We start from the raw sequence: 25,494 nt of genomic DNA on the forward strand, positions 1-25,494 counted from the left end.
GGTGTGGTTATGGGGTAAAGTAAACACACTCTGTAGGGGGTTCAGAGTTGCCCAGGCCCCCAGGGGAGGTGGGAAGGGAGACACAGCTCAGTGTGACACTCTGTCATTGTGGTCACAGCCTCCTCTCACACCTGGGCAAACTGGTTTCTCAAGGCAGGCAGGCAGTGTTTCAGTCTCCAGAAGAACAAATTCTGGGCTCTGATGTATAGCATGGCTTCTTTGCTTGATCAAGCATGTTGTATGCTTGAAGCCCAATAAGCAAGTATAGCTGGAGCATTGTAACCGCATGCTCCAAATGTGAGCTTGATGGAGCTAATCGTTTTACAACATAAAGTTATAAATGTTAAATGACTACATGGGATCATCTCATGACTTACAATTTCTTTATGTCAACTCTGTTTTTCTTTCAACATAATATCTTTATGATTCCTTGGGAATTTCATATCATGTACCCCAATCACACTCACTTCTCAGTCCTCCCTCTCTTCTCTTCCACTCTTGTGACCTCCCCTGAAAAGAAGAAAAAGAAAAAAAAAATGAAAAAGAAAAGTAAGTCCATTTTTTGTTGTTTCTATACTCACTGGAGCATAGTCAAATTCTACCTGGGCAGTGCTTCTCTACCTCTACCCCTGCCAGAGCCATCATTTATGAAGAGCTACATTTCAGCACCCTTATCACAAATTTTAAGGGCTTTCTTTGATAGCTCCCTTTGTAGGTTGTTACATTGTGTGGGGTAGGAATGGGTTGGAGGTAGGGGTTTCTATTTTCATCTTTCTCAACTGTTCATTTGCAGTCATCGATACTACTGTGAGACTGTCCTCCTTGTTCTTTATATTCAGCAGGAGCATAAATCCTGGGTTTTTTACATGGTTTCTGGCCACAGCACAGACCACAAATAGCACAGACCATAGAATCTTCACATGGTCTCTAGCATTAGCACTCACCATGGACCTCCTTGGACATCAACATGGCCCTCTGCCAAAGCACAGGCCATGGGTCAGCATGGCCTCTGGGAGAAGTACAGACCCCATGGTCCAAACCAGTAAGTTAACCATTATTCATCTGAAATATTATTTCCCTGTTCGGAGTCAGGGTACTCCTGCAGCTGTGCACCTGCTTCAGGGCCTGAGTGTGTACAAGCTCCAGGTGGCTTCACACCATCCTGCTGACCCTACTGTGTAACAACCTGTTCCTGAATGAACTGCAGCCCTCTCTCACACCCACCACAGCTGTCGAGTCAAGTTCTACCTCTTTTCACTGAGCATGCTCCACTGCGCTCTTCCATCTTTCTCACCTCTCCTCTAGTTCATCAAAGTGGGATCCGAAGCTGCAGAGTGTCACAATACACCCTTTTACACAAACAGCTTTACATGCAAATGTTCATTGCAATGAAGAATCATTGTTGATCTGGTTAAGAGCTCTGGATTCTGCTACACCATCAATTCTGAAACCCTAGTGGAGACTCCTCTCAAGTATCCTGCTGTTGCCTAGAACCATGTACAGCAGTACACTAGTACCTCACAGATGGCGTAGATGTTGGGGTGGATCAACTCAAAGCTCTGGATCTGGGCAGGGTAGTAACTGAGTTGGTTACTACCTCCCTTAAGTCAGCAAGGGCAGGACTAGCACTCCTGCTGTCACTGAGCTGCCTGTTAACTGTTTTCATAAGGCTGGAGAAACTAAATGAAATTCTCTCCTGTCTCCCCCAACACATGTGGGAAGTGATACCTAAAAGAAAATACATGCAGTTTGGACGTTCAAAGTCATGTTGGGATTGGACCACAGCTTCGGCATAGGTGTGAAAGGACCCCCACCAGTGCTCCCCTCCCCCAACCATTGGGAGCTTGTTCAGAGAAAGTGAGAAGTAACAGTGAAGACACCTAAAGTAGAACAAGTTCAGATTCCTTTGGGTTCCTCCCCAAACCAGGCCCTTTGGCCAGGGATACAAAACACTTTGCACTTCTGTCTCCTTTTTATCTTTTAGAAGAAGAAAATTACCGTCCCACAAGCTGATGGAAAAAGATAAAAGTGGTTGAGAATGTGTTCTTTTCTTCTAGTAGTAATGCCTCTTTCCTGAGGTCCTATCAGGATTCCAGGTTGGCGTGTTATAGCCTCTTACATGGCCTGAAACTTTAAAGAAGTTAAAAACTGAGTCCTATGTGATACTAGGAGGAGTATCTTATGCATATTATTTGTGGTGGTTTAAATAAAAATGGTCCCATAGGTCAAAAATAAATGGCATTATTAGGAGGTGTGGTCTTGCTGGAGAAGGTGTGGTTTTATTTGGAGAAATTGTATCACTAGCGGGAGGACTTTGAAGTTTTAGATGCTCAAGTCATGCCCAATGTAGCTGTTTCTTTTCTACTATGTAAGGATCAAGGTGTAAAACTCTTAGATCCTTCTCCAGCACCATGCTTGCCTGCATGATGCTGTCATGCTTCCCTGAACCTTTGAAACTGTAAGCCAGACCCCATTAAATGTTTTCCTTTATAAGAGTTGCCTTAGTCTTGTGTCTCTTCATGGCAATAGAAACTCTAACTGAGACAATGCCCAAGAATTTGGGTTTGTAAAATGGGATGGTAACATATGTCTCCTAGTCTGTTTGAAATATTAAATATGATAGTAGATAATGAACAAGGTGCTGAATTGGGACCTTTTTTGTGTCACTTCTGGCTGTCACCTGAGACTCCAAAACATCATAGGCTATTATCTTTCCTCCCAATTTCTTACCAGAAATTTAAGGTAAGACCCTATTGCAGCACACCCTATACACTTGGGGCACAAGGTTTGGAGAGATTGAACTGGAAATGATCTAGAAGCCTCCTCCCTGATGACTATATCACATAGGTTTTGAAGGTGCTATGCAAACTACTTGCTGAAAGCCTGTGATCCACAATGACCAGCCTAGCAATAAACCCCCAATTATGAAATAGTGTCGCTTAGGTTTGGTGCCTAATCAAAAGACACATAATTGAACTTGAAGACCTTCTTAATAAGAAGGAATTTATGCCTGATTCTGTAAACCTAGCCAAATACCCATGACAGCTTAAGTCATGTATCCTTGAATACCTAATACTGCCCCTTTCCTAAACTGGTTTCAAATTTGTTATTCTGGACCCATAGATAAGTAAGGCTATCATGCCTCATCAAAGAAGCTTATTTTTGTAACAAATATCAACCACTAACGAAATCCACAACTGCTTACAATAGGGGTATCCAACACAATACTAATCTCAGGCTCAGGGATCATTGAGGAAGAGGAGAATAGATTAGATTTTAAGAACCAGAGGATCAGTTGTCATCCATGGGATCGTGTCTTCCATGTATAACAAGGAAACTCAGGGGAACCACACACATGAAATGTCAACAATATGGCTTCTAAACAAAACCTGAACTATGACAATACCAGTTGACATTCCAACAAGGATGGGTGAAATCTCAAAGATCCTTCTCCTAGATGAAGAGCTACAGGCAAGTGTTGGCTTCTGAGAAAAAGGAAGTCAGTCTTCTCCAGGAATAAGTGATTATAGGTTACCTAATTCCAAGTGGTCAGTTCTAAATACATATACATAGAAGCCTCACTAAACTACAGGCTGTGTGTGTGTGTGCATAAAACAATAATTAAAACATAGGACATAAATTTGAAAGAGAGTAGTAGAAAGTAGAAGGAATTAGAGGAGGGAGAGAGAAAGGAAGAAATGATGTAAATATAGTAGTCATATATGACATTTAAAAACATCTAAAGAGGTGTGTGTAGGAGTCCACTGAGTACCCTGGGACATGCTCAGGTTAATGGTAACAATGGTGGCATAAGTTCACATATACCCATATAAAGTAAGATAGGAGAGGGAGAGTTCACATGTGAATTCTCTTACAAGTCTTGATGCAGAGCATAAGTAATTAAGATCAGTATTAGTATTTTTACAGCAAAACTAACTCTTTTTAGAATATCAGTACTAGTCACAGCCACAAAGAGTGAAACAGAACACCAACTCTTCCATCCAGCATCCCTCTGGGGAGTGGGGCAGACTCCAGGTGTCTAAAATACCTCTCTGACATGTCTTAGTCTGTCTGTGGGGCTAGAAGCCCATATGCAGAACCTGTAGGTAGTAAAGGAACCCGTTGGGGGTTTTCATTTACAGTCTGGGTGCTAAATAGCCTGAGACATTCCTTATAAAAAACAGGAATGCGTGAGAAAAGTATCTGACCACATATGATGTTTATCTTTTCTAAAGTTTGTTCTGATAGTTTCAGTTCTCTGGGCGATTTTTCTCAAATCCCTACTTCTTCTTTACCTTTCATTTCCATCCTTTTCTCTCCTTCCTACCCTTCCTTTCTCACTTCCTCCTTTCTTGCCCTTCCTCTGTATGTCTTCCCTTCTCCCCCTTTCATTCAAAATTTACAGATTTCTACAATTAAAGTTTTGAGTAACTTTCTTAGGGATGCCCTTTGTATCTCTCAAAAAATTTCAGAAACATTCCAAGATAACCTTTGTTAAAAATCTCTGGAATCTTGATCTCTCTGGAAGTCTTTCTCCCACTTTCTTCTCTCTTTGAAACAGTGTCCTCTCTGAACCTGAGACATCAAGTCCCTTCTCTTCCACAGCTTACTATCATTTTGAAAATGGATGCTGGTCAAAGAAACCTGCTGGATTCAGAAAATCTCCACACTCACAAGCACCTGTAATTTCCAAATATGTTAAGATCAAGTTAGAGCCAGAAAAGAGCCTGGCATTTGGGGTTAGTGGATCTAACGTTTGATTTTATATTGTTTGATACTGTTTGTGTGGCCTTTGAGAAATTGCTTGTTTCCTTCCAAAACTTTCTTTTGTGATCATGAGAAAGCAGTCGTGGAAATTATGGTGTTTTTTGAGCATTGGATCAATCCTTATGCCTCAGCTATGTGGTTTGGTTCAGAAGAGGTTGCTAAATGATAAGTGCCTGGGTATGCAGTCATGACTCATGATTCTCCATGAGCCAAGAAATAAGGAAACAAAGAGCTTCTGTTTATACTTTGTATATCATTTGGTAGAAAGATGGAGTGACTTGGAAAGTCCCTTGAATTTTAGAAGGTGTGTTGTGTAAGTTCATTGCAAATGCCCTCTGTGTATACGCTTTTGGATTGTATTTAAATACTACCTTTAGAAGTGCAATACTAAGAATTGGACACAAGGTGGCACCATGGAACAGGCTTCAGTAGTGTCTGTACATTTTGAGAAAGGAGAAACAGCATTAAATGATACAGCTATATGTGAGCCCATCAGTCTGCAGAGCTCAGCATCAAAGAGGATTCGTAGGATAGCAGGAAGTCTTAGCTGTCCTGTGATAAGACATCATTGTGTTTAGTATGTAGACAAATGTCATTCAATAAGCCCCTGCAGAGACAGAAATATTCTATAAATGTGTTGTCTGAAATGATAGCAATTAACCACATGCAAATACTTCTGGTATGGTTACAGTGACAAAGGAGTATACATTTTAACTAATTTAAAAGATAAATTACCATTCTAATAGTTTCTGGGCTGTACAGCACAGAATTCTAGAACATTTCAGGTTTTTATTTTTTAAATGATAAATGATAAATATTCTAGTCAACACTTCCAATTTGTACTTTTAAATTCATTGTTGTTCATATGTTTCTCACAGTGGTGAGGAAGTGGTGAGTCAGGAGAAGCGGTGGAAGATTGAAAGATGATTTCCTAACATAATAATACAAGCAAGTCAGTAAGAGCTAGAAATCACTCTTGTCTTTTCTTCTGAGAACTGACCAAATGAAAATTATTTCTAATGTGGACTAACAAACAGCAGTCCTGTGATGCTGTGAAAATGAGAAAATTATGGTGCAACATGGCATAATGGCTTTTTATTTGGCATGAAAATTAGGTGCCCATCTAAAAGAGTGAGATTCCCTCACACTGCATATGGCTGATTAAACTTAAAAGCAAGAATGAACCACACTCAATAGCACTGCTATGGAAGAAATTCTGAAGGGAGTTGGCTTTGAGACGGGCATGGATAATGTAGTAATAACATTTTAACAAATAAGTTTTGTTAAAAATTGGGAGACACAGACAGGTACCAAGTGGATGGATTGTGTGGGGCATTGACCAGGGGATGCTCTAAGTAAGCTGAGTACAGTGGCTCTATTAACTCGTATTGAGGGACTTTACTATCTAGTATGAAACAAGCTAGGCAAATTCCTGAAAAGAGGAGGTCCTATATCTATAAGAAAACAAATATGTCATGCTCCATGAAGAATGTCATCATGGATTACTGGTATGGGAAAGATAGCGTGAGTTTCCATAGGAGGTAGAGGGCTCTGCTGTACACAGTGGAATATAGGCAGGAAGAAGACCCCAGAATCATTTTGGAAATGTTTGATGATGATGTAGTGTTTTGTACTACCATGGCAACCTGGAGGCAGCACTCTACCAACCTAACAATTTAGCTCTGGTTTTGGCCAAATGTTGACAAATGTACTGAGTCATCAGATCAAATCTTTGTTAAAGCATTATCATATAGGTCAGGGTGGATAATTTTTAGAAGTGTGATTGGATTCTGTTTGAGGATGTTTGCATCTATGTTCATAGCAGGTCTGTAATTTTTATTTTTTGTTGTGTCTTTGTGTAGTTTATGTATTGAGCTAATTCTGGCTTCCTTAAAAGAACCAGGCAAACTGGATTGCTTCATATAGAAGAATACAAATAGATCCTGGTTTATACCCTACAAAAAATTCAACTCCAAATAATTCAAATACCTAAACACAAGGCCAGATACTGTGCATTTTGTAGATGAAAAAGTGTGGAATAGCCTTGAACTTATTGACACAGGGAGAGACTAAATGAACAGGACACTGATAGCACAGGCACTAAGACCAATCATTAATAGTATGGGACAACATGAAACTGAAAACCTTTGTATGGCAAAGGAGTGTCAGGAAAAGTGAGTACAGAATGGGAAAAGATCTTTATCAATTGATAAAGATACAATACATACAATAGAGGGTTAATATCTGAAATATATAAAGAACTAAAAATTGGACATCAAGAAAACAAATAACACAATTCAAAATGAGGTACAAAGCTAAATAGAGAGTTCTCAGAAATGTAAAAATGGTTGAGAAACATTTAGAGAATTGTATAATATGCCTAGTCATTAGATCATACAACTCAAAACTAGTTTGCGACTTCACTTTACTTCAATCAGAATGGTTGAGGTCAATAAAATAAAAATGTTGCAGCCGCCAGCAGCTCGCAACACAAGAGGATATGGGAAACTAGGAACACTTATTCAGTTCTGGTGAGAGTGAAAACCTGTACAACCACTATGGAAATCAAGGGGTGGTTCATCAGGAAGCTGGGAATAGAGCTTCTTCAAGGTTCAGTTCTCCCACTCTAGGGCAGACACCCAAAAGACTCTACATCCTACCATAGAAACACTTGCTCTCCCTGTTCTTTGTTTCCCTGCTCTTAATAGCCAGAAATTGGAAACAGCTTAGATGACCATCTGTGGATAAATAGATAATGAAAATATTTCATGTTTACACAATGTGCTATTATTCAGCTGTTAAAAAAAAACCTATGAATCTCAGAGGAAATGGATAGAGATTAAAAAAAAAAACTCTGAGTGGTAACCCAAATAGTGTATGTATTCTTTTATATTTGGATATTGCTTTTTAAGCCTTAAATACGCTTACCACAATCCATGTAAACACACAGAGAGGATACCAAATAAAAGGCTGTGGGTGGGAAGTATTGCCCCATGAAGGGGAAATAGAATTTATAGTAATGGAGACATGTGTGAGAGGTGGAGTAGGAGGGCTAAACTAGGAGAAGGAGAGAAAAAAAGGGTAAAAGAGGGAAACTATGAAGGAACAAATAATTCTAATCCCTATTTGCGGAGTCAAATGAAGACATACTACTATAGAATTTTCTCAAAATATATACATATATGAAAGAAATCTAAAGAAATGGAATCACCAAAATAACAGGAGATATGATGTCTCAAATGAACTTCTTTGCCACCAAGTGAATCACCTAATACCAGGAATGGGTTTCATGTAATAGAATCAATGGCTCAAGTGGTCATGTAAATTCCAACACAATTCAGGCTATTGACAAGGCTGTTATTTCTTCTCCATAAAGTGATAGCAAGCCCCTATTGCTGAAAATAATACTTACACATCTCACTGAAGTCAAGTAGGTGCCTAAGTAGAGTCCTCCATGTCCCCTGCCTCCAGCCAACTGACCAATGCTGGAAGGTATTCTGTACAGTACCAGAGAAGATAGGTACCCAGCTACAACTCTGAGGCCTACAATATTGACCTGCCTGCATGATAGGCTGCTTCAATAGTGGCACAATTGTTCATGGTGCTAGAACTGGAGACCAGATACACATGAGAGAGCTAGTGTGAAAAGTGAAGGCTGGCTGTAAATAAACCCCACAATTTCCGGCCAGGGTTTTTTCACGAAGCTTCCACCTGGAGGGAGTTTGATGTAAGGAAGGAATCTAATGGCAAACATAGACAAGAAAAGACAGCAAGCTGCTGGTGAGTTCCATGAAAGGGGAAGTGATTAAAAATAGGAAAGATTTCAACTAGCAAGCGGTGGGGGAATAATTAACACTCAGAGTGTTGAAAAACTACAGGGAAACATTCATATATATATATATATATATATATATATATATATATATATATATATATATATATATATATTGGAGTTATGTCATATGTGTGGTGATAATATTCTCTCCAAGAGCCATAGAGTATCTTAACAAAAACTCCAGTGCCAGGAATGAGAAACCTATCAGTGGTCAGCCAAAACAGTATGGATCATGCCACTGCCATTAGTTGCCTCAGGAAGTTGAAGGGGATATTATTGAATACATCACAGGGCTTGAAGAAATAGAACTGAAACTGACCTGGAAGTCTCCCTGAGGACTAGCTCTCACAGTTTCTGAAGGTGTTATATTAGTTGCCAAGGGAGAAAAGGAACCAGTATTCCTACACATATATAAAATCTGTGAGCCACATCAATGATCAGCTGAGCAAGAAGCACCCAATGGTGCAATAGTGGCACTTATATTTTGGGTGTGACAGCAGCCATCTAATTGGACTTAAGACTAACTTAATAGGAAGGAATTTGTGACTGCTACTTTAAAACTAGTTATGTACTCGAGGACAGTGATGCTGTGAAACCACTTTCCAAAACCAGGATACTCTCTAGTTGCCTTGTAAATATCCAACCAGGCCCACAGGTAAGTGGACTCTCACCCCACATCAGTGATCACACTCCCAGCATATTAAAGTGACTATTAAAAAAAAAACCTACAACTGTCAAAATGCAGAGAACAACTGACCATGAGTGTCTAACTCTCAATTGATGTATCTACAATGCAACTCTTAAATTTTTTTTTTAAAAATTAATTTATTTATTTTTCACACTCCAGATTTTATTCCCCTCCTGATCTACCCTCCGACTGGTGAATATCCTATACCTCCTCCCTGCCCCCTGTCTCTTCGTGGATGTCTCCACCCCACCACCTATCCCCCCAGACGTCTAAACTCCCTTTGAGCTCCAATCTCTTGAGGGTTAGGTACATCTACTCTGACTTAACCCAGATCCGACAGTCCTCTGCTGTATATGTGTTGGGGCTCTCATATCAGCTGGTGTATGCTGTCTGTTTGGTGGTCCAGTGTCTGAGAAATCTCAGGAAACCAGGTTAATTGAGACTGTTGGTCCTCCTACAGAGTTGCCCTCTTCCGCAGCTTCTTCCACCTTTTCCCTAGTTGAACCACAGGGGTCAGTAGCTTCTGCCCATAGGGTGGATGCAAATATCTGCATCTTACTCTTAGCTGCTTGTTGGCTCTTTTGGAGGGCAGTAATGATAGGGCCCTGTTTGTGAGTACTCTATAGCCTCAGTAATAGTGTCAGGTCTTGGGGACTTGTCCTGAGCTGGACCTCACTTTGGGCCTGTCTCTAGACCTCTTTTCCTTAGGATCTTCTTCATTTCCACCCTTGCAGTTCTTTCAGAGAGGAAAAATTATAGGTCAGATTTTTTGACTGTGGGATGGCAACCCCATCCCCCACTTGATGCCCTGTCTTTCTGCTGGAGGTAGGCTCTACAAGTTCCCTTTCCCCACTGCATTTCATCTAAGGCCCCTCCCTTTGATTCCTGAGAGTCTCTCACCTCCCAGGTCTTTGGTACATTCTGGAGGGCTCCACCTCAACCCCCTACCTCCTGAGGTTGCCTGTTTCCATTCTTTCTCCTGGCCCGCAGAGTTTCAGTCCTTTCCCCCAACCCAGTACCAGATCATGTCGTCTCTTTTCCCCTGTCCCCCTTTCCCTCCCAGATCCCTCCCTCCCTCCCTCTTGTGATTGCTTTCTTCTCCCACCCAAGCAGGACTAAGGTGTCCTCACTTGGTCTCTTGAGTTTGTTGATTTTTTTGTTCTGTGATCTCCATCTTGGATATACTGTACTTTTTATTTTGGCAAATATCCACTTATTAGTGAGTAATACCATGCATGTCCTTTTGGGTGTGAGTTACCTCACTCCGGATGATATTTTCTAGTTCCATCCATTTGCCTGCAAAACTCAGGATGTTCTCATTGTTAATAGCTGAGTAGTATTCCATTGTATAAATGAATCACATTGTCTGTATCTATTTTTCTGTTGTAGGACATCTGCATTGTTTCCAGCTTCTGGGTATCACCAATAATGCCGCTATGAACATAGTGGAACTCGTGCCCCTGTGGCATGGTGGGGCATCTTTTGTGTATATTCCCAAGAGTGGTATTGCTGGGTCTTCAGGTAGATCTGTTTCCAATTTTCTGAGGAACCTCCGGATTGATTTCCAGAGTGGTTGTACCAGTTTGCAATCTGATCAGCAATAGAGGACTGTACATCCTTGCCAACATGTGTTGTTACCTGAGGCTTTGATCTTATCCATTCTGACTGGTGTAAGGTGGAATCTTAGGGTCGTTTTGATTTGCATTTGTCTGATCACTAAGGACTTTGAACTTTTGCTTCGGTTCTTCTCAGCCATTCAAGATTTCTCTGTTGTGAATTCTCAGTTTAGTTCTATAACCCAGTTTGATTGGGTTGTTTGGATTTTTTATTGTTAGGGTCTTGAGTTATTTATATATTTTGGATAGCAGCTCTCTATCAGGTGTGGGGTTAGGGAAGACTTTTTTCCCAATCTGTGGGTTGTTTAATTGACTATGTTCTTTGCTCTACAGAAACTTTTCAGTTTCCTGAGATCCCATTTATCAATTCTTGTTCTTAGAGCCTGAGCCATTGGAGCTCTGTTTAGGAAAATTTCCCCTATGCCAATGAGCTCCTGTGCCAAGGCTCTTTCTCACTTCCTCTTATATTAGATTCAGTGTATCGGGTTTTGTGTTGAGGTCCTTTATCCATTTGGACTTGAGCTTTGTTCAAGGTGACAATTTTTGGTCTATTTTCATATTTCTACATACAGTCAGCCAGGTAGAGAAGTATTGAAGATGCTTTCTTTTTTCCAGTGTATATTTTTGGCTTCTTTGTCAATGATCAAGTGTGTGTGTCTGGTTTTATTTCTGAGTCTTAAATTCTATTCCATTGATCAAGGTGTCTGTCTCTGTACCAAAACAATGCAGTTTTTAATCACCATTTCTCTGTAGTAAAGCTTGAGGTCAGGAATGCTGATTCCCTCAGCAGTTCTTTTATTAAGAATTGTTTTTACTATTCTTTTTTCTTTTCTTTTGTTTGTTTGTTTGGTTTTTTTTTTTTTTTTTTTGGTCTGTCCAAATGAATTTGAGAATTGCTCTTTCCATGTCTTTGAAGAATTCTGTTGGGATTTTGATGGGGATTGCATCCAAACTGTAGGTTGCTTTTGGTAGGATGGCCATATTTACTATATTAATTCTGCAAGAATAACATAGAGAATAACATAATTCAAGAGTATGGAGATTTATCCACTTTCTGAGATCTTTTTTGTTTTCTTGAGAGACTTGAAGTTATTGTCATACAGATATTTCACTTGTTTGGTTAGAGTTTTCTCAAAATATTTTATATTATTTGTGGCTATTGTGAAGGGAGTTGTTTCCATAATTCATTCTCAACTTGTTTATCATTTGCATAAAGGATGGATACTGATTTATTTGAGTTATTTTATATCTAGCCACTGTGTTGAAGTTGTTTGTCAGCTTGAGAAGGTCTCTGGTAGAATTTCTGGGGTCACTTATGTATACTATCCTATCATCTGCAAATAGTGATACCTTTGCTTCTTCTTTGCCAATTTGTATCCCATTGATGTCTTTTTGTTGTCTTATTGTTCTAGCTAGCACTTCGAGTACTATATTGAATAGATATGGGGAGAATGGCATCCTTGTCTTTTCCCTGATTTTAGTGGGCTTGCTTCAAGTACCTCTCCATTTAACTTGATAATGGCTGTTGGTTTGCAATAAATTGCTTTCATTATGTTTAGGTATGGGCCTTGAATTCCTGATCTCTCTAATACTTTTAACAGAAAGGGCTGTTGAATTTTGTCAATGCTTTTTCTATATTTAGGGAGATGATCATGTGATTTTTTTCTTTTAGTTTTTTTTATATAGTGAATTATGTTAATGGGTTTTCGTATATTGAACCAACCTTGTATCCCTGGAATGAAGCCTACTTGATCATGATGAATGATGGCTTTGATGAGTTCTTAGATTTGGTTTGCAAGAATTTAATTGAGTAATTTTGCATGGACATTCATAATCGAGATTGGTCTGAAGTTCTCTTTTTGGTTGGGTCCTTGTTTAGTTTAGATATCAGAGTAATTGTGACTTCATAGAAGGAATTAGGTAGTGTTGCTTCTGTTTCTATTTTATGGAATAGTTTTAGGAATATTGGTATTATGTCTTCTTTGAAAGTCTGGTAGAATTCTGCACTAAATCTGTCTGGCGTTGGGCTTTTTTTGGTGGGGAGGTTTTTAATAACTTCTATTTCCTTATGTGATATGGGCCTGTTTAGATAGTTTACCTGTTCTTGGTTTAACTTTGGTATGTGGTATCTGTCTAGGAAACCATCTATTTCATATATATTTTCCAGTTTTTATATAGTAGGATCTGATAATTTTTTTTAATTTCCTCCATTTCTGTTGTTATGTCTCCATTTTCACTTCTGATTTTGTTAGTTTGGATACTACCTCTGGGCCTTTTAGTTAGCTTGGCTAGGGGTTTATCTGTCTTGATGATTCTCTCAAAGAACCAGCTGTTGGTTTTGTTGATTGTTTGTATTTTTCTCTCTATTTCTATTTGGTTGTTTTTGGCTCTGAGTTTGACTGTTTCCTGCTGTCCACTCCTCTTGGGTGTGTTTACTTTTTTATTTCTAGAGCCCTCAGTTGTGCTGTTAAGTTGCCAGTGTAAGATCTCTCCAGTTTCTTTACCAGGTCACTTAGTGCTATGAATTTTCCTCTTAGCACTGGCTTCATTGTACCCTGTAAGTTTGGGTATTATGTGTCATTTTTTTTCATTAAATTCCAGGAAGCCTTTAATTTCCTTCTTTATTTCTTCCCTGACCAAGTTTACATTGAGTAGAGAGTTGTTTAGTGTCCATGTGTATGTGGGCTTTTTGTTGGTTTTGCTGTTATTGAAGACCAGGCTTAGGACATGGTGAACTGATAGGATGCATGGGATTATTTCAATCTTCTTGTGTCAGTTGAGGGTTATTTTGTGACCAAGTATATGGTTAATATTGGAGAAGGTACCATGAGATGCTGAGAAGGTATAGTCTATAGTTTTAGGGTGAAATGTTCTCTACATATTATCTGTTAAATCCATTTGATTCATAACCTCTATTAGTTTCACTGTGTCTCTTTTTAGTTTCTGTTTCAATGACATATCAACTAGTGAGAGTCAGGTGTTGAAGCCTCTCACTAGTATTGTTTGAGGTTCAATGTGTGTTTTGAGCTTTAGTAAAGTTACTTTTATGAATGTGGGTGCCCTTGCCTTTGGGGCATAGATGTTCAAAACTGAGAGTTTTTCTTGGTCGATTTTTCTTTTGATGAATGTGAAGTGTCCTTCCCCATGCTTGATAACTTTTGGTTGAAAGTCTATTTTACTGGATATTAGGCTGGCAACTCTACCTAGTTTCTTGGAACTATTTTCTTGGAAGACCTTTTTCCATCCTTTTCCTCTGAGATAGTGTCTGTCTTTGTTATTCTGGTGTGTTTCTTATATGCAGCAATATGCTGGATCTTGTTTTTGTATGCAGTCTGTTAGCCTCTGTCTCTTTATAGGTGAGTTGAGTCCACTAATATTGAGAGATATTAAAGACAGTTAACTGTTGGTTCCTGCTGTTTGATTTTGTAGGTGACTTTATGTACTTGTGGTTCTCTTCTTTTGGTTTTGTTGTGAGATGCTTAGTATCTTGTTTTTCTTTGGTGTAGGTGCTAACTTTGTGTTGGAGTTTTCCCTCTAGGATCCTCTGTAGGGCTGGATTGGTAGATAGATACTGTTTGAATTTAGTTTTGTCCTGGAATATTTTGATTTCTTCATCTATGTTGATTGAGAATTTTGCTGGGTATAGTAGTGTGGGCTGGCATTTGTGTTCTCTTAGAGTCTGCATGACATCTGTATAGGATCTTTGGGCTTTTGGTGTCTCTGATGAGAAGTCTGGTATAATTCTGATAGGTCTATCTTTGTATGTTACCAGGTCAGTTTGTAGGCAGTGAAAGGGAGTGATATCTTCCATGTCTCAAATGCCTCCATCTTGAAGTACTTATACACTAACACTCAGTGTTGCTTGTTTTCTTAATTATGGGTACTCTAACTGGAATCAGATGACATCTAGTATATGTTTAATTTGCATCTCATTGATAACAAAAGACGTTGAGTACTTTTTCATGTTAATTGATGATCTGTATTTCATCATTGATGAACTTCATGTTTATTTCACTGGACCATTTATTAGTAAGGTTGTTTGCTATTTTGCTATACAGTATCTTGTGTTCTTTATGTTTTCTGTACATTAATCTTTTGTATATATAGAAAATAATTTCCTGCACAGAATATACATTATTTAAATTATATGAAATTAGAAGCTGGAGTATTTGGAAAGTAGATCAGGGACATAGAAAAAGGTGGCAAGATAGAAGAAGAGATGAATTTGATCAAAATACATTATATATATGAAAGAAGATGACACAATGAAATATATCACTTTATACAATTAATATTCATGATAAATAGCACAAATAAATACAAATTTGATTTTTTTAAACATTCTGCTATCCCCCAAATTATTGCCTTGCTCAGCTATAATCAGAGAGCTTTCCTTTTTGAGTAGATAGGAATGAACAGAGACCCATGATTGGATAAGATGCAGAAAGTAAAATATTTTGAAACAGTGACTCCTAAATGGACTGTGATCATCAAACCCTTCCATCAGGGGTCAGAGAATTATGCAGAATAGAAATCAGAAATATTGTAAGAGCAAGAGGGATGGATGACACCAAGGAAACTGTTGTTTTCCAGATACCACAGGATTGATGCATATAGGAATCACAGATCCTGTGGCAGCATCATAAGACCAGCACAGGTACAGGCCAGATGTAGTGAAAGTGGACACAAGCTCCCGTACCTAATTAAGAATCTATCTCCAATTGAGATAGGGTTACAAAGGAAAAATTATTTTTCTGTAGTGGAGTACTACAATTAAGGTTAGACACCATGCCTAAAAGTAGATGGACAACACAGAATGAACTGAATGATAATTTTTTAGACTTTTAAAAAAATCTCATATCACTTTGATCATTTTGGTCTTACTTGTCTTTTCTTTATATTATGGTTTCTGATTTTCTGTTTTTATGTCATGTGTGTTGGTTATGCTTTATTTACATTAGTTTTGTTGCTTTTTTTAAAAAAAATCTGATTTGCTATTTGATGTTTGCCTATCTGTTTTCTAAAGAGAAAGAAAAAAGTATAGAGTTGAAGGGATATAGGGAGGATTTTGCAGAAGTTCAGGGAGGGGAACTTTGATCAGAATACACTGTATAAAAATTAATTTTCAAAAAGCTTCCTATATACTTTATTATAAAACTTTTGCAATTATCACCATCCCTATTCCATACACTTCATTATACAAAATATTGCAAATAATCTGAAAAGGAACGTGTTTTGTATCAAGAAGTATCAAAGTATTTGGAAAAAGGTAAATAACATTTATATAGAGAGTGGTAATTTCAAAAGTACTTGACTATCACTACAAGCAAGTTTATTTTAGTTTTTTCTAATGTTCTCAAGCAAAATTTAGGGGAAGATATGTGAACAATCATGCCTTGTCTCAGATATCATCACCAGACAAGCAAGTCATGTTGGAACAGGTCTACTGCAAACAACAGAGAGCTCAGTAGTGCTGTAGTGTATGATGCATTTCTGTGTGAGCTCACATGCTTTTTATAGAAATAAGCAAAGTAGAAAGCTCCTAGTCTTTTCGGTGAACAGATATGCATTTGAGAATGACAAATGACAAATATCACCCTGGAGGAAACTGGTTGAACCTGGAGAGATCACCAACTCTGAGCTAGAGGAGGTGTAGGTGAATACTGATAAAGGAGCTTTGCTGAACTACCTACAGGCACAGAGGGTTTTCGAAGCCAGGAAAGAAATTCTTTCTAGATTCTGGAGCTCAAGTAAGTGATCTGTGTATGTATAATGTTTGGAGACAAGAGTAGTTCCTGCCTCTGTAAGTCTAGTCTTAGGGTTTTAACTCTAGTAGCTAATAGCTAGACAGTTCTTCATCATATATGGGGCTTAGAGATCTGACAGGAATTTAGGTCCTTCAAAAGAGAGAGTTTGTATTCAAATTTCATTGTTAAGATGGCTGATAAGGGTTAGTGTGCTCTGAATTTCAGAAATTACACTATTTCCATGGCCTGTTTTATAAATTAAAGAATCAGAGAGAAAAATAGTGAGGCCAATGTTTTAGACTTGATGATACTCATCCAAGGAGGTGTTTCCAGTTAGTGAGGTCAGTTTATTAACTGTAAGTTATATAGTAAGGTATACATGATAAAGTATGCACATAAATATTCACCAAAAGATCATCACTAATACTTAGTTTATTTAAAAGGTACTCTTTGTAAAGAGATTCAATGAGGTTAACTGAAATGCAATGAAGTCTGTATTATGTTTAAAAGAAATAATTTGTAAGTCTTAGAAATATATGTATAATCAAGAATTTGTCACTACAGTCCACATAACATATAACTGTGACCTCAAAACTGTGTTGACGAGCTTTTAGGACCATTCCTCCATTTCCCCTTTCTTTGTCCCTAGGAAACCACTGATATGTTTTTATAATGATTACTTGAATTTTTTAGACATTTGTGTATTTGTAATTATAACACATGAACCAATCTCATTTGACTCTTAACACTGCCAAATTCTCTACAGATTGATATCTGACACTTATAGAAATGGTCCACTCCCCTTATTGACTCATATAGTATATGGCTATCCATAGATTGTTTATACATTTTATTGTCAGAAAAATGGTTACTTCCAGCTACTGGCTTTTAATGTACCAATACTAGGTAAAAGACTACTTGAACTTTTATTTCTCTTATAGTTTTCTCTTCTCTTCTCTTCTCTTCTCTTCTCTTCTCTTCTCTTCTCTTCTCTTCTCTTCTCTTCTCTTCTCTTCTCTTCTCTTCTCTTCTCTTCTCTTCTCTTCCCTTCCCTTCCCTTCCCTTCCCTTCCCTTCCCTTCCCTTCCCTTCCCTTCCCTTCCCTTCCCTTCCCTCCCCTCCCCTCCCCTCCCCTCCCCTCCCCTCCCCTCCCCTCCCCTCCCCTCCCCTCCCCTCCCCTCCCCTCCCCTCCCCTCCCCTCCTCTCCCTTTCCTTTCCTTTCCTTCCCTTTTCTTTCCTTTCTTTTCTTTTTCTTTCCTTTCTTTTCTTTTTCTTTCTTTTCATTTTTCTGAAATGACTTCATTTTTATTCCAATGATCTTGAACAATACAACAAAATCTAAGGCTAGTGTATGCATGCATGTTACTAAATATCTTTTTAAAAAATTATCTTTAATTTTTTAACTGTCCAGTCATTTTCCTCTCCTGGTCCCCCCTCCAACCACTCCTGATCCTACTCCTCCTTCCATGTCTCCATGAAAATGTCCTCTGTCATCTCACCAGCACCCCACATACACACACACACACACACACACTTCCCGGGGCCTCAAGTCTCTCAAAGGTTAGGTGCATCTTCTTTCATTGAGGCCAGACCAGGTAGTCCTCTGCTGTATATGTGTCAGGGGGCCTCATTTCAGCTAGTGTATGCAGCCTTGTTGGTGGCTCAGTGTTTGAGAGATCTCAGGGATCCAGGTAACTTCAGGAGGTCTGAGATTGGGGGATCCTTTAGAATGTACCAGAGATCTGGGAGGTGAGAAATGCCAAGGACCCAGTCTGGGGGACCTTAGATGTAGTGACCAACAGTTGGGAGAGGAAGTTTTAGAGCCCATCTTCAGTAGAAAAACAGGGCATCAGTGGAGGAATATGTTGCTATCCCATACTCAAACATTTTGACCCAGAATTGTTCCTGTCTAAAATAACTTCATAGACAAAAATGGAGAAGAGACCGAAGGAAACAAGGTCCATTTTACTAGCACAAATTGGGATCCAGTTCAAGTGTAGACTCCAAGTCTGACCCTATTACTGATGCTATAGTGTGCATACAGAGAGAAGACTAGCATGGCTGCCATCTGAGAAGCCCAATATCAGCTGAAAGAGTCACACGCAGATACTTACACCTAACCAGTGGACAGAAGACAGGGACGACTGGGGTTGAATTTAGGAAAGATTGGAAGAAGCCAAGGAGGAGGGAACTAGGAAGACCAATAGTTTTCTTTTAAGAAAACATCTTTGGGTCACACGGCCCCCAATGGAGGAGCTAGAGAAATTATCCAAGGAGCTAATGGGAACTGCAACCCTATAGGTGGAACAACAATATGAACTAACCAGTACCCCGGAGCTCTTGTCTCTAGCTGCATATGTATCAAAAGATGACTTAGTTGGCCATCACTGCAAAGAGAGGCCCATTGGACTTGCAAACTTTATATGCCCCAGTACAGGGGAACGCCAGGGCCAAAAAGGGGGAGTGGGTGGGTAGGGGATTGGGGGGGAGGTATGGGGGACCTTTGGGATAGCATTGAAAATGTAAACGAGGAAAATACCTCATTAAAAAAAAAGGCCACAAAAAAAAGAAAACATCTTTAATAAATTCAGCCAATAGGTTAATTGTTCTGAAAGTTGTGGGTGGTAATGGAAAGTGATACCAGAATCATACCCGTCTGCCATTTAGAGATTACATTTCTTATTATGTGTCCTTGTTTGCTGGAACCTGCTCTTCCAGATAATAAGCCAACAAATCACCTACACAAAGCATGTGTGTAAATCATATGATGGAATAGGGTTATGTAACTTTTGTTATTTGTCAGATAAATAGAAAATATTCCAATAACTTTAGTGCATACTAACCACACATAGGCCAAGTAGACCTCCAACTTTCCTCAGTAGCAGAGGGATTTTGATGATCTCCATGGCCATAGGAATTTTCTCCTCCTGATCTTGACTCATCTCTAGAACATATGGCTAAGGCTTTAACAAAATCCCATATTTCTATTATATGTTTTTTTTTTGAAATGCTTCATCATTGTTAGCTTACAGGCTGACTTGGCATGCTGACACAGTGAATAAACTCATTATCTATGACTTTAAGGTGATTTGTGTTTACCTAAAATGCAGGATACCAGTTAAGTTTGAAGTAATTTATTTTGACATGCCGTATCCAAAGATTCAGTTATATTTATATATGATTTCATCATTTCTTTAAACTTGAATTTGAAGATGTACTATGATTTTGCATCAACATTTAATTTAGAGTGAAATTTAAAGTTTAAATTTATTAAATGCCAGTGTTTCCTTATTTGTTATCTATCTATCTATCTATCTATCTATCTATCTATCTATCTATCTATCTATCTATCTATCTACCTACCTACTTTTCATTCCTTTTCATTTATTATTCTATTGAGACTTTCAAGTTTTATACAAAAGTTTTCATCATATTCAACCCCCAAATCCCATCTCCATTCCTTTTTTTTTTTAAATCTTACTTTGTTTTCATTTTGGTGCCCTTTAAGAACAATTTAATGCTACCTTGAAATTCATGGATGTAGAGTCTTCCATGGAGTGTGGTTAATTTTCCAATCCTTATACTCTGAGAAATCTAGCCCTTCTTTTTCCTGATTGCTACCAATTTTTAATTGCTCTAAACATAGGGGTGAAATTGTATGTCCAACTCTCTTTTTTCACTTGCAATGGATTGTGTTTGCCCAAGTTTTATGCACAGTATCATAGGTGCATCTGCTCTAGTGTGTCTAGATGTTTACTTTTAATCATCTACCACCTCTGATTAGTATACTGTTTCTGAACCCTCTTAACCAATCATCCTTGAGTCCTGGGTGGGTGAAACATGTTCCTTCCATGCTAATCATTTTCATTATCATATTTTTTGTACTCTGGCCAGTTGTAATTATCTGTCTTAATCACTATCTACTGAAAATAGAAACTTCTGAGATGATTATTGGACATATTATTCTGTGAGTACTAGGATAAGTCATTGCTAGTTAGTTATAGATTATGTCAATTTAGAAGCATACTAAGGTAGGTTTTATAGCGAGTAGCTTCTACTACACACTTTAAGTTCTGGCAGATCATTCTTTGTTTGTTTGTTTTTGTTTTTGTTCTTTTCCTGTATCCTCTTTTTTTAAATTAGATATTTTCTTCATTTACATTTCAAATGCTATCCAGAAAGTCCCCTATACCCTACCCCCTCCTTGCTCCCCAACCCACCAACTCCTGCTTCCTGGCCCTGACATTCCCTGTACTGGGACATATGATCTTCACAAGACCAAGGGCCTCTCTTCCCATTGATGGCTGACTAGGCCATCCTCTGCTACACATGGACCTAGAGACACAGTTCTGCGTGTGTGTGTGGGTACTTGTTAGTGCATATTGTTGATCCTCCTATAGGGTTGCAGACCCCTTCAACTCCTTGGGTATTTTCTCTAGCTCCTTCTTTAGAGGCTCTGTGTTCTATCCAATAGATGACTGTGAGCATCCAATTTTGTATTTGCCAGGCACTGGCATAGCCTTACAAGAGATAGGTATATCAGGGTCCTTTCAGCAAAATCTTGCTGGTGTATGCAATAGTGTCTGGGTTTGGTGGTTGTATATGGGATGGATCCCTGGGTGGAGCAATCTCTGGATGGTTCTTTCTTCTGTCACAGCTCTGAACTTTGTCTCTGTAATTGCCTCAGACCCTCTTGGTTCCTTGTCTGCGTGGAACAGGTCTCTGGTCAAAGGTGGGCAAGGAGTCAGTGGGAATTGACAGACTCGACACAAGGGAGTGTGGATCTGAATGTATTTTGTCAAACCTTTTTATACAGAAGAAAATAGGGAAGTTGGGACACATGAGCAAATACAAAGAGCTTACTGGATTCTTACACAAAACAGAGGAATGCAAACATGGAAGAACTGGCAGAACTAACTGGGATAAAATTCAATGTTAACAACTGGGATCAAAAACAGTTCCACCTAAGGTCCACTTAATCTTAGAAGCCAGGGGCAAGGGCTTCATGCCCTTGCCATAGTTCCTACTCTAGTCTATTGTATAGTCCACCTCCCCCCTAGGCCATTGTAAATACTTGTGTATGGGTGTAACTCAGCTATCTATAGTTCTAAGTGTCTACTCTGGTTCCTCCTTAGGTCACAAACTTCCTTCTTCCTAGATAATGGTAAATTTCTGTGTAGGGCAGTGACTTAGCTATCCATGCCCAAGGTTGGATCAGGGACTGCCTAGAATCTAACTTAGCTATATGTCAAAATATCAATCCTTAGGAGCACTTGTAATAAAGCAATATTAAGGGAAAGCACACAGATCCATTTACCAACTAAACAAGGATATTGGAGCATTCTTTATACAGGATGCCATGATTCCAGGAGACTAAGTTTTCGTGAACTTTTCGTCTCAGGACAGCGCCCAGGTTTTCGGGGCCTGTTGTGCTTGTCACTACTGGAGTGGATGTAGCATGTAACTCTCCTTCCATGGATATTTTGTTCCCCATTGTAAGAAGGAATGAAGTATCCACACTTTGGTCTTCCTTCTTCTTGAGTTTCATGTGTTTTGCAGATTGTATCTTGGGTAGTCTAAGTTTCTGGATTAATATCCACTTATCAGTGAATGCATATCATGTGTGTTCTTGTGTGATTGGGTTACCTCACTCAGGATGATATTGAAAGACTCCGAGAGGAGCCCCTCCCTCGGGGCTCAGGACAATAGCAGACCCCCAAGAACTCATGAGAGACCAAGCTTGATGCAAACCACATGAGGCTTTATTAGGAGAAAGCCAGAGCTCTGGGGACAACTCATATCCCATGCAGGGGTAGAGGAGTCGACCCCGAGGGGAAAGGGGTTCCAGTTTTTATAGGCCCTCAGGGGGGAAAGGAGAAGGGGGAGTAGGGGATTTCCAGATCTAAACAATGTCTATTCTGAAGAAATGGGTATTGGAGGGGTACAAGGAAAGAGTCTGGTGAAGGTGTAGCAACTCCGGATTGGCCAGGCTGTGGCTGCTGTGGAGATTTTCCGACTCTTTCCCAGCAACCAATATCACAAGCACCTGGCAATGGACTTCATCAGTGGGCACACACATGGGTTCAAGGAATGGTCAAACATTGGCAGACACACTGGTTCAAGGAGTGGCCAGAGCATTGTGTACCTCGATTTTTCTAAATCAGTGAAGCTAGTTCTGCTAACAATTAAATCTATTTTGTCAATTTCAGGGCTTCTGTGACCTTTTACATTCTGTCAGGATCTTTCAATATCCTCCATATCCATCCATCTGCCTAAGAATTTCATAAATTCATTGTTTTTAATTGCTGAGTAGTACTCCATCATTTAAATGTACAGAACTAAACAAAGAATTTTCAACTGAGGAATACCAAATGGCTGAGAAACACCTGAAAAAATGTTCAACATTCTTAAACATCAGGGAAATGCAAATTAAAACAACCCTGAGATTCCACCTCATACCAGTCAGAATGGCTAAGATCAAAAATTCAGGTGACAGCAGATGCTGGTGAGGATGTGGAGAAAAAGGAACACTCCTCCATTGTTGGTGGGATTGTAAGGTGGCATAACCACTCTGGAAATCAGTTTGGCAGTTCCTCAGAAAATTGGATATAGTAGTACCAGAAGATCCACCAATAACTCTCCTGAGCATCTACCCAGAAGATGTTCCAACTTGTAATAAGGACACATGCTCCACTATGTTTATAGCAGCCTTATTTATAATAGCCAGAAGCTGGAAAGAACCCAGATGTCCCTTAACAGAGGAATGGATACAGAAGATGGGCAGACCATTCTACTAGACACTACTCAGGAGTCACACCAGATCTATGGGTGAACACCCCCCCCCACACACACAAACACACTTATTTTAATATGCTTTTTAGCTCAATACCTAAACACGTCTAAGTCTCCTTTGGATAACATGCCCTTACCTTCCCTCACAGCTCAACATCTTTGAATCTGCCCTCAGCTTACTTGCTCAGTTACCCTTACTGCCAGCTCAACACCTCTAAATCTTCCCTCAGCTTAGTTGCATTTCTAATCTTCCACCTGCTACCCTAGGCCCAGTTGGGGAAATGGCCAATGGCCACTCTTTTGAAGATATCACAAGGCTGGTGGCTTTTTCTCCCTCTGAAGCATGACAGATCTAATTTTCCTCCTGCATATTTTAGCCAGCCTGCAAGAACCCAGAAGTTCTGTCTTCCTTCTAGCCATTGGCTGCTAGCATCTTTATTGACTGATCAAGAACCAATTGGGAACAAGACCTTCAGAGTTCACAGGCAGAGCCCTGATCAAAGCATCAGAATTACTCCCTACAGGTTTTTTCCGAGGGTCTACCACCTGTCTAGACATACTTGAACCATAGAACATGATAAAACAGATGAGTCTGAGTCAGTAGGATAAAGGTACAGAGAAGACTTCTCCTGATCAGAATGATGTATGAGGTTAGAGACATTCTATCAAACACTGGGAAGCCTTACTATTTCAAAGTAAATACATTAAGTTTAACCTTTTTTATAGTTATGAAAAACATCTGTCTACGTAGACAGTGCATGCCTCATGTCTCATTGCTTCTAACCTCTTTCTGGAGTCATTTTCAGATATGATGAAGCCTGAGTTCTCTCACTTTTTTGGATTCTGTGTGTACTTTCTTTTTCTGCAAGTGATGGCGTCTTCAGGTAAGAAGTTTATTTGTTTAAAATAAATAAAATCCTTTTAAAATCTTTTCAAATTTTCTTTGGCCATTTGATAAACATGTATAGTAAATTTAAGTTGTATTCACTTCCTTTCCCTGTTCACACCCCATTTCTTCTCCTGCTGAAGCTCTTCTTACAAGCAAGTCTCACTCATACACTACTGAAAAAATTGATATTCCTTACCCCAGAAGCTCATTTAGTTCCAACAGATCCTCTGGTATGTGTGGGAGCTCTTTACCCCCTCTATGAGCATGATGAAATATTGATGGATTTGATAACATGCCATGATTGTGTTTATGGCCACAGCCTTCATGGCTGCATGAGTACAACATCTGTTATATCCAGAGGATTACTTTTTCCTACACATCTTATCATGATCTCTCTTTTCATTCATTCTGACCCTTCTGCTCCAATACTTTTAGAGCCTTAAAAGGAATGATATACATATCCGATTTGACCCAGAGCAGTCCTCAATCCCACCATCTTGGCCAGCTATGGGTTTCTGCATTATCAACCACACTGTACAACATGGAACTTCCTTGATGAAGGCATAGATCATCACTAATCTTAGATAGAGGAAGAGACTTGAAGATAACTTGTCCCCCCCCTTTTGTTCTGTGCATGGAATCTAAGATTCATTTCCATTTGATTCCTTCTGCATCTAAGGTGCAGAAACTCATCATTCCATTGTTATGACAAGTAAAATGCTGAAATAAGTGAACCCTGGAAATCTGAAATTTATTTTTTCTACTTAAATGTGAGATAACTAAGAAACTAGGAGCCAAAGCAAATCCCCTTTCTTTTAATTGTTTCTCTGAGGAATTTCACCACAGTTCCCGTCAAATGACTAATTCTAAGGCCACAATATTCTGTGAAGTTTCAAAATAGTTGCATCTGGCAGATTGTTTTTAAAGTAGAGAAACAAATTACTTGTGCTTTCTGCTCTACAATTATCTACAGTGTATCTCTAAGGTACAATGAAATAGTATTGTGTTTTCAAAAAATAAAATATTGATGGACTACAGGGAGTATAGTCAGAGCTGAACATTTGGATCAGCTAGGTAAAATAGGCAGTGTTTAGTATGTACTTTTTAAAACAGAGTATATACAGAGAGGGGGTCATGGCATCAGACTTATTTTGGTATTTT

The 25,494-nt window shown here is 39.0% G+C and overlaps 1 protein-coding gene across 2 annotated transcripts in view; it reads left to right on the top strand.

Moving 5' to 3' along the window:
• The first annotated feature begins 16,628 nt into the window (after window positions 1–16,628).
• Skint8 (selection and upkeep of intraepithelial T cells 8) overlaps window positions 16,629–25,494 on the top strand; it is a 30,807-nt gene continuing 21,941 nt past the window's right edge. Inside the window, exons 1-2 of one of the 2 annotated variants that reach the window (NM_001100466.1) lie at window positions 16,629–16,656; window positions 24,241–24,328. In NM_001100466.1, the coding sequence (NP_001093936.2) occupies window positions 24,253–24,328 (76 nt within the window). In that variant the 5' untranslated portion in view covers window positions 16,629–16,656; window positions 24,241–24,252. Of the gene's footprint in view, window positions 16,657–22,158; window positions 24,329–25,494 lie in introns of those variants that run through there. The other variant, XM_017320338.1, reaches the window with a different exon arrangement.

This window comes from Mus musculus, chromosome 4 (assembly GCF_000001635.26).
Source record: "Mus musculus strain C57BL/6J chromosome 4, GRCm38.p6 C57BL/6J".
Taxonomy (NCBI): domain Eukaryota; kingdom Metazoa; phylum Chordata; class Mammalia; order Rodentia; family Muridae; genus Mus; species Mus musculus.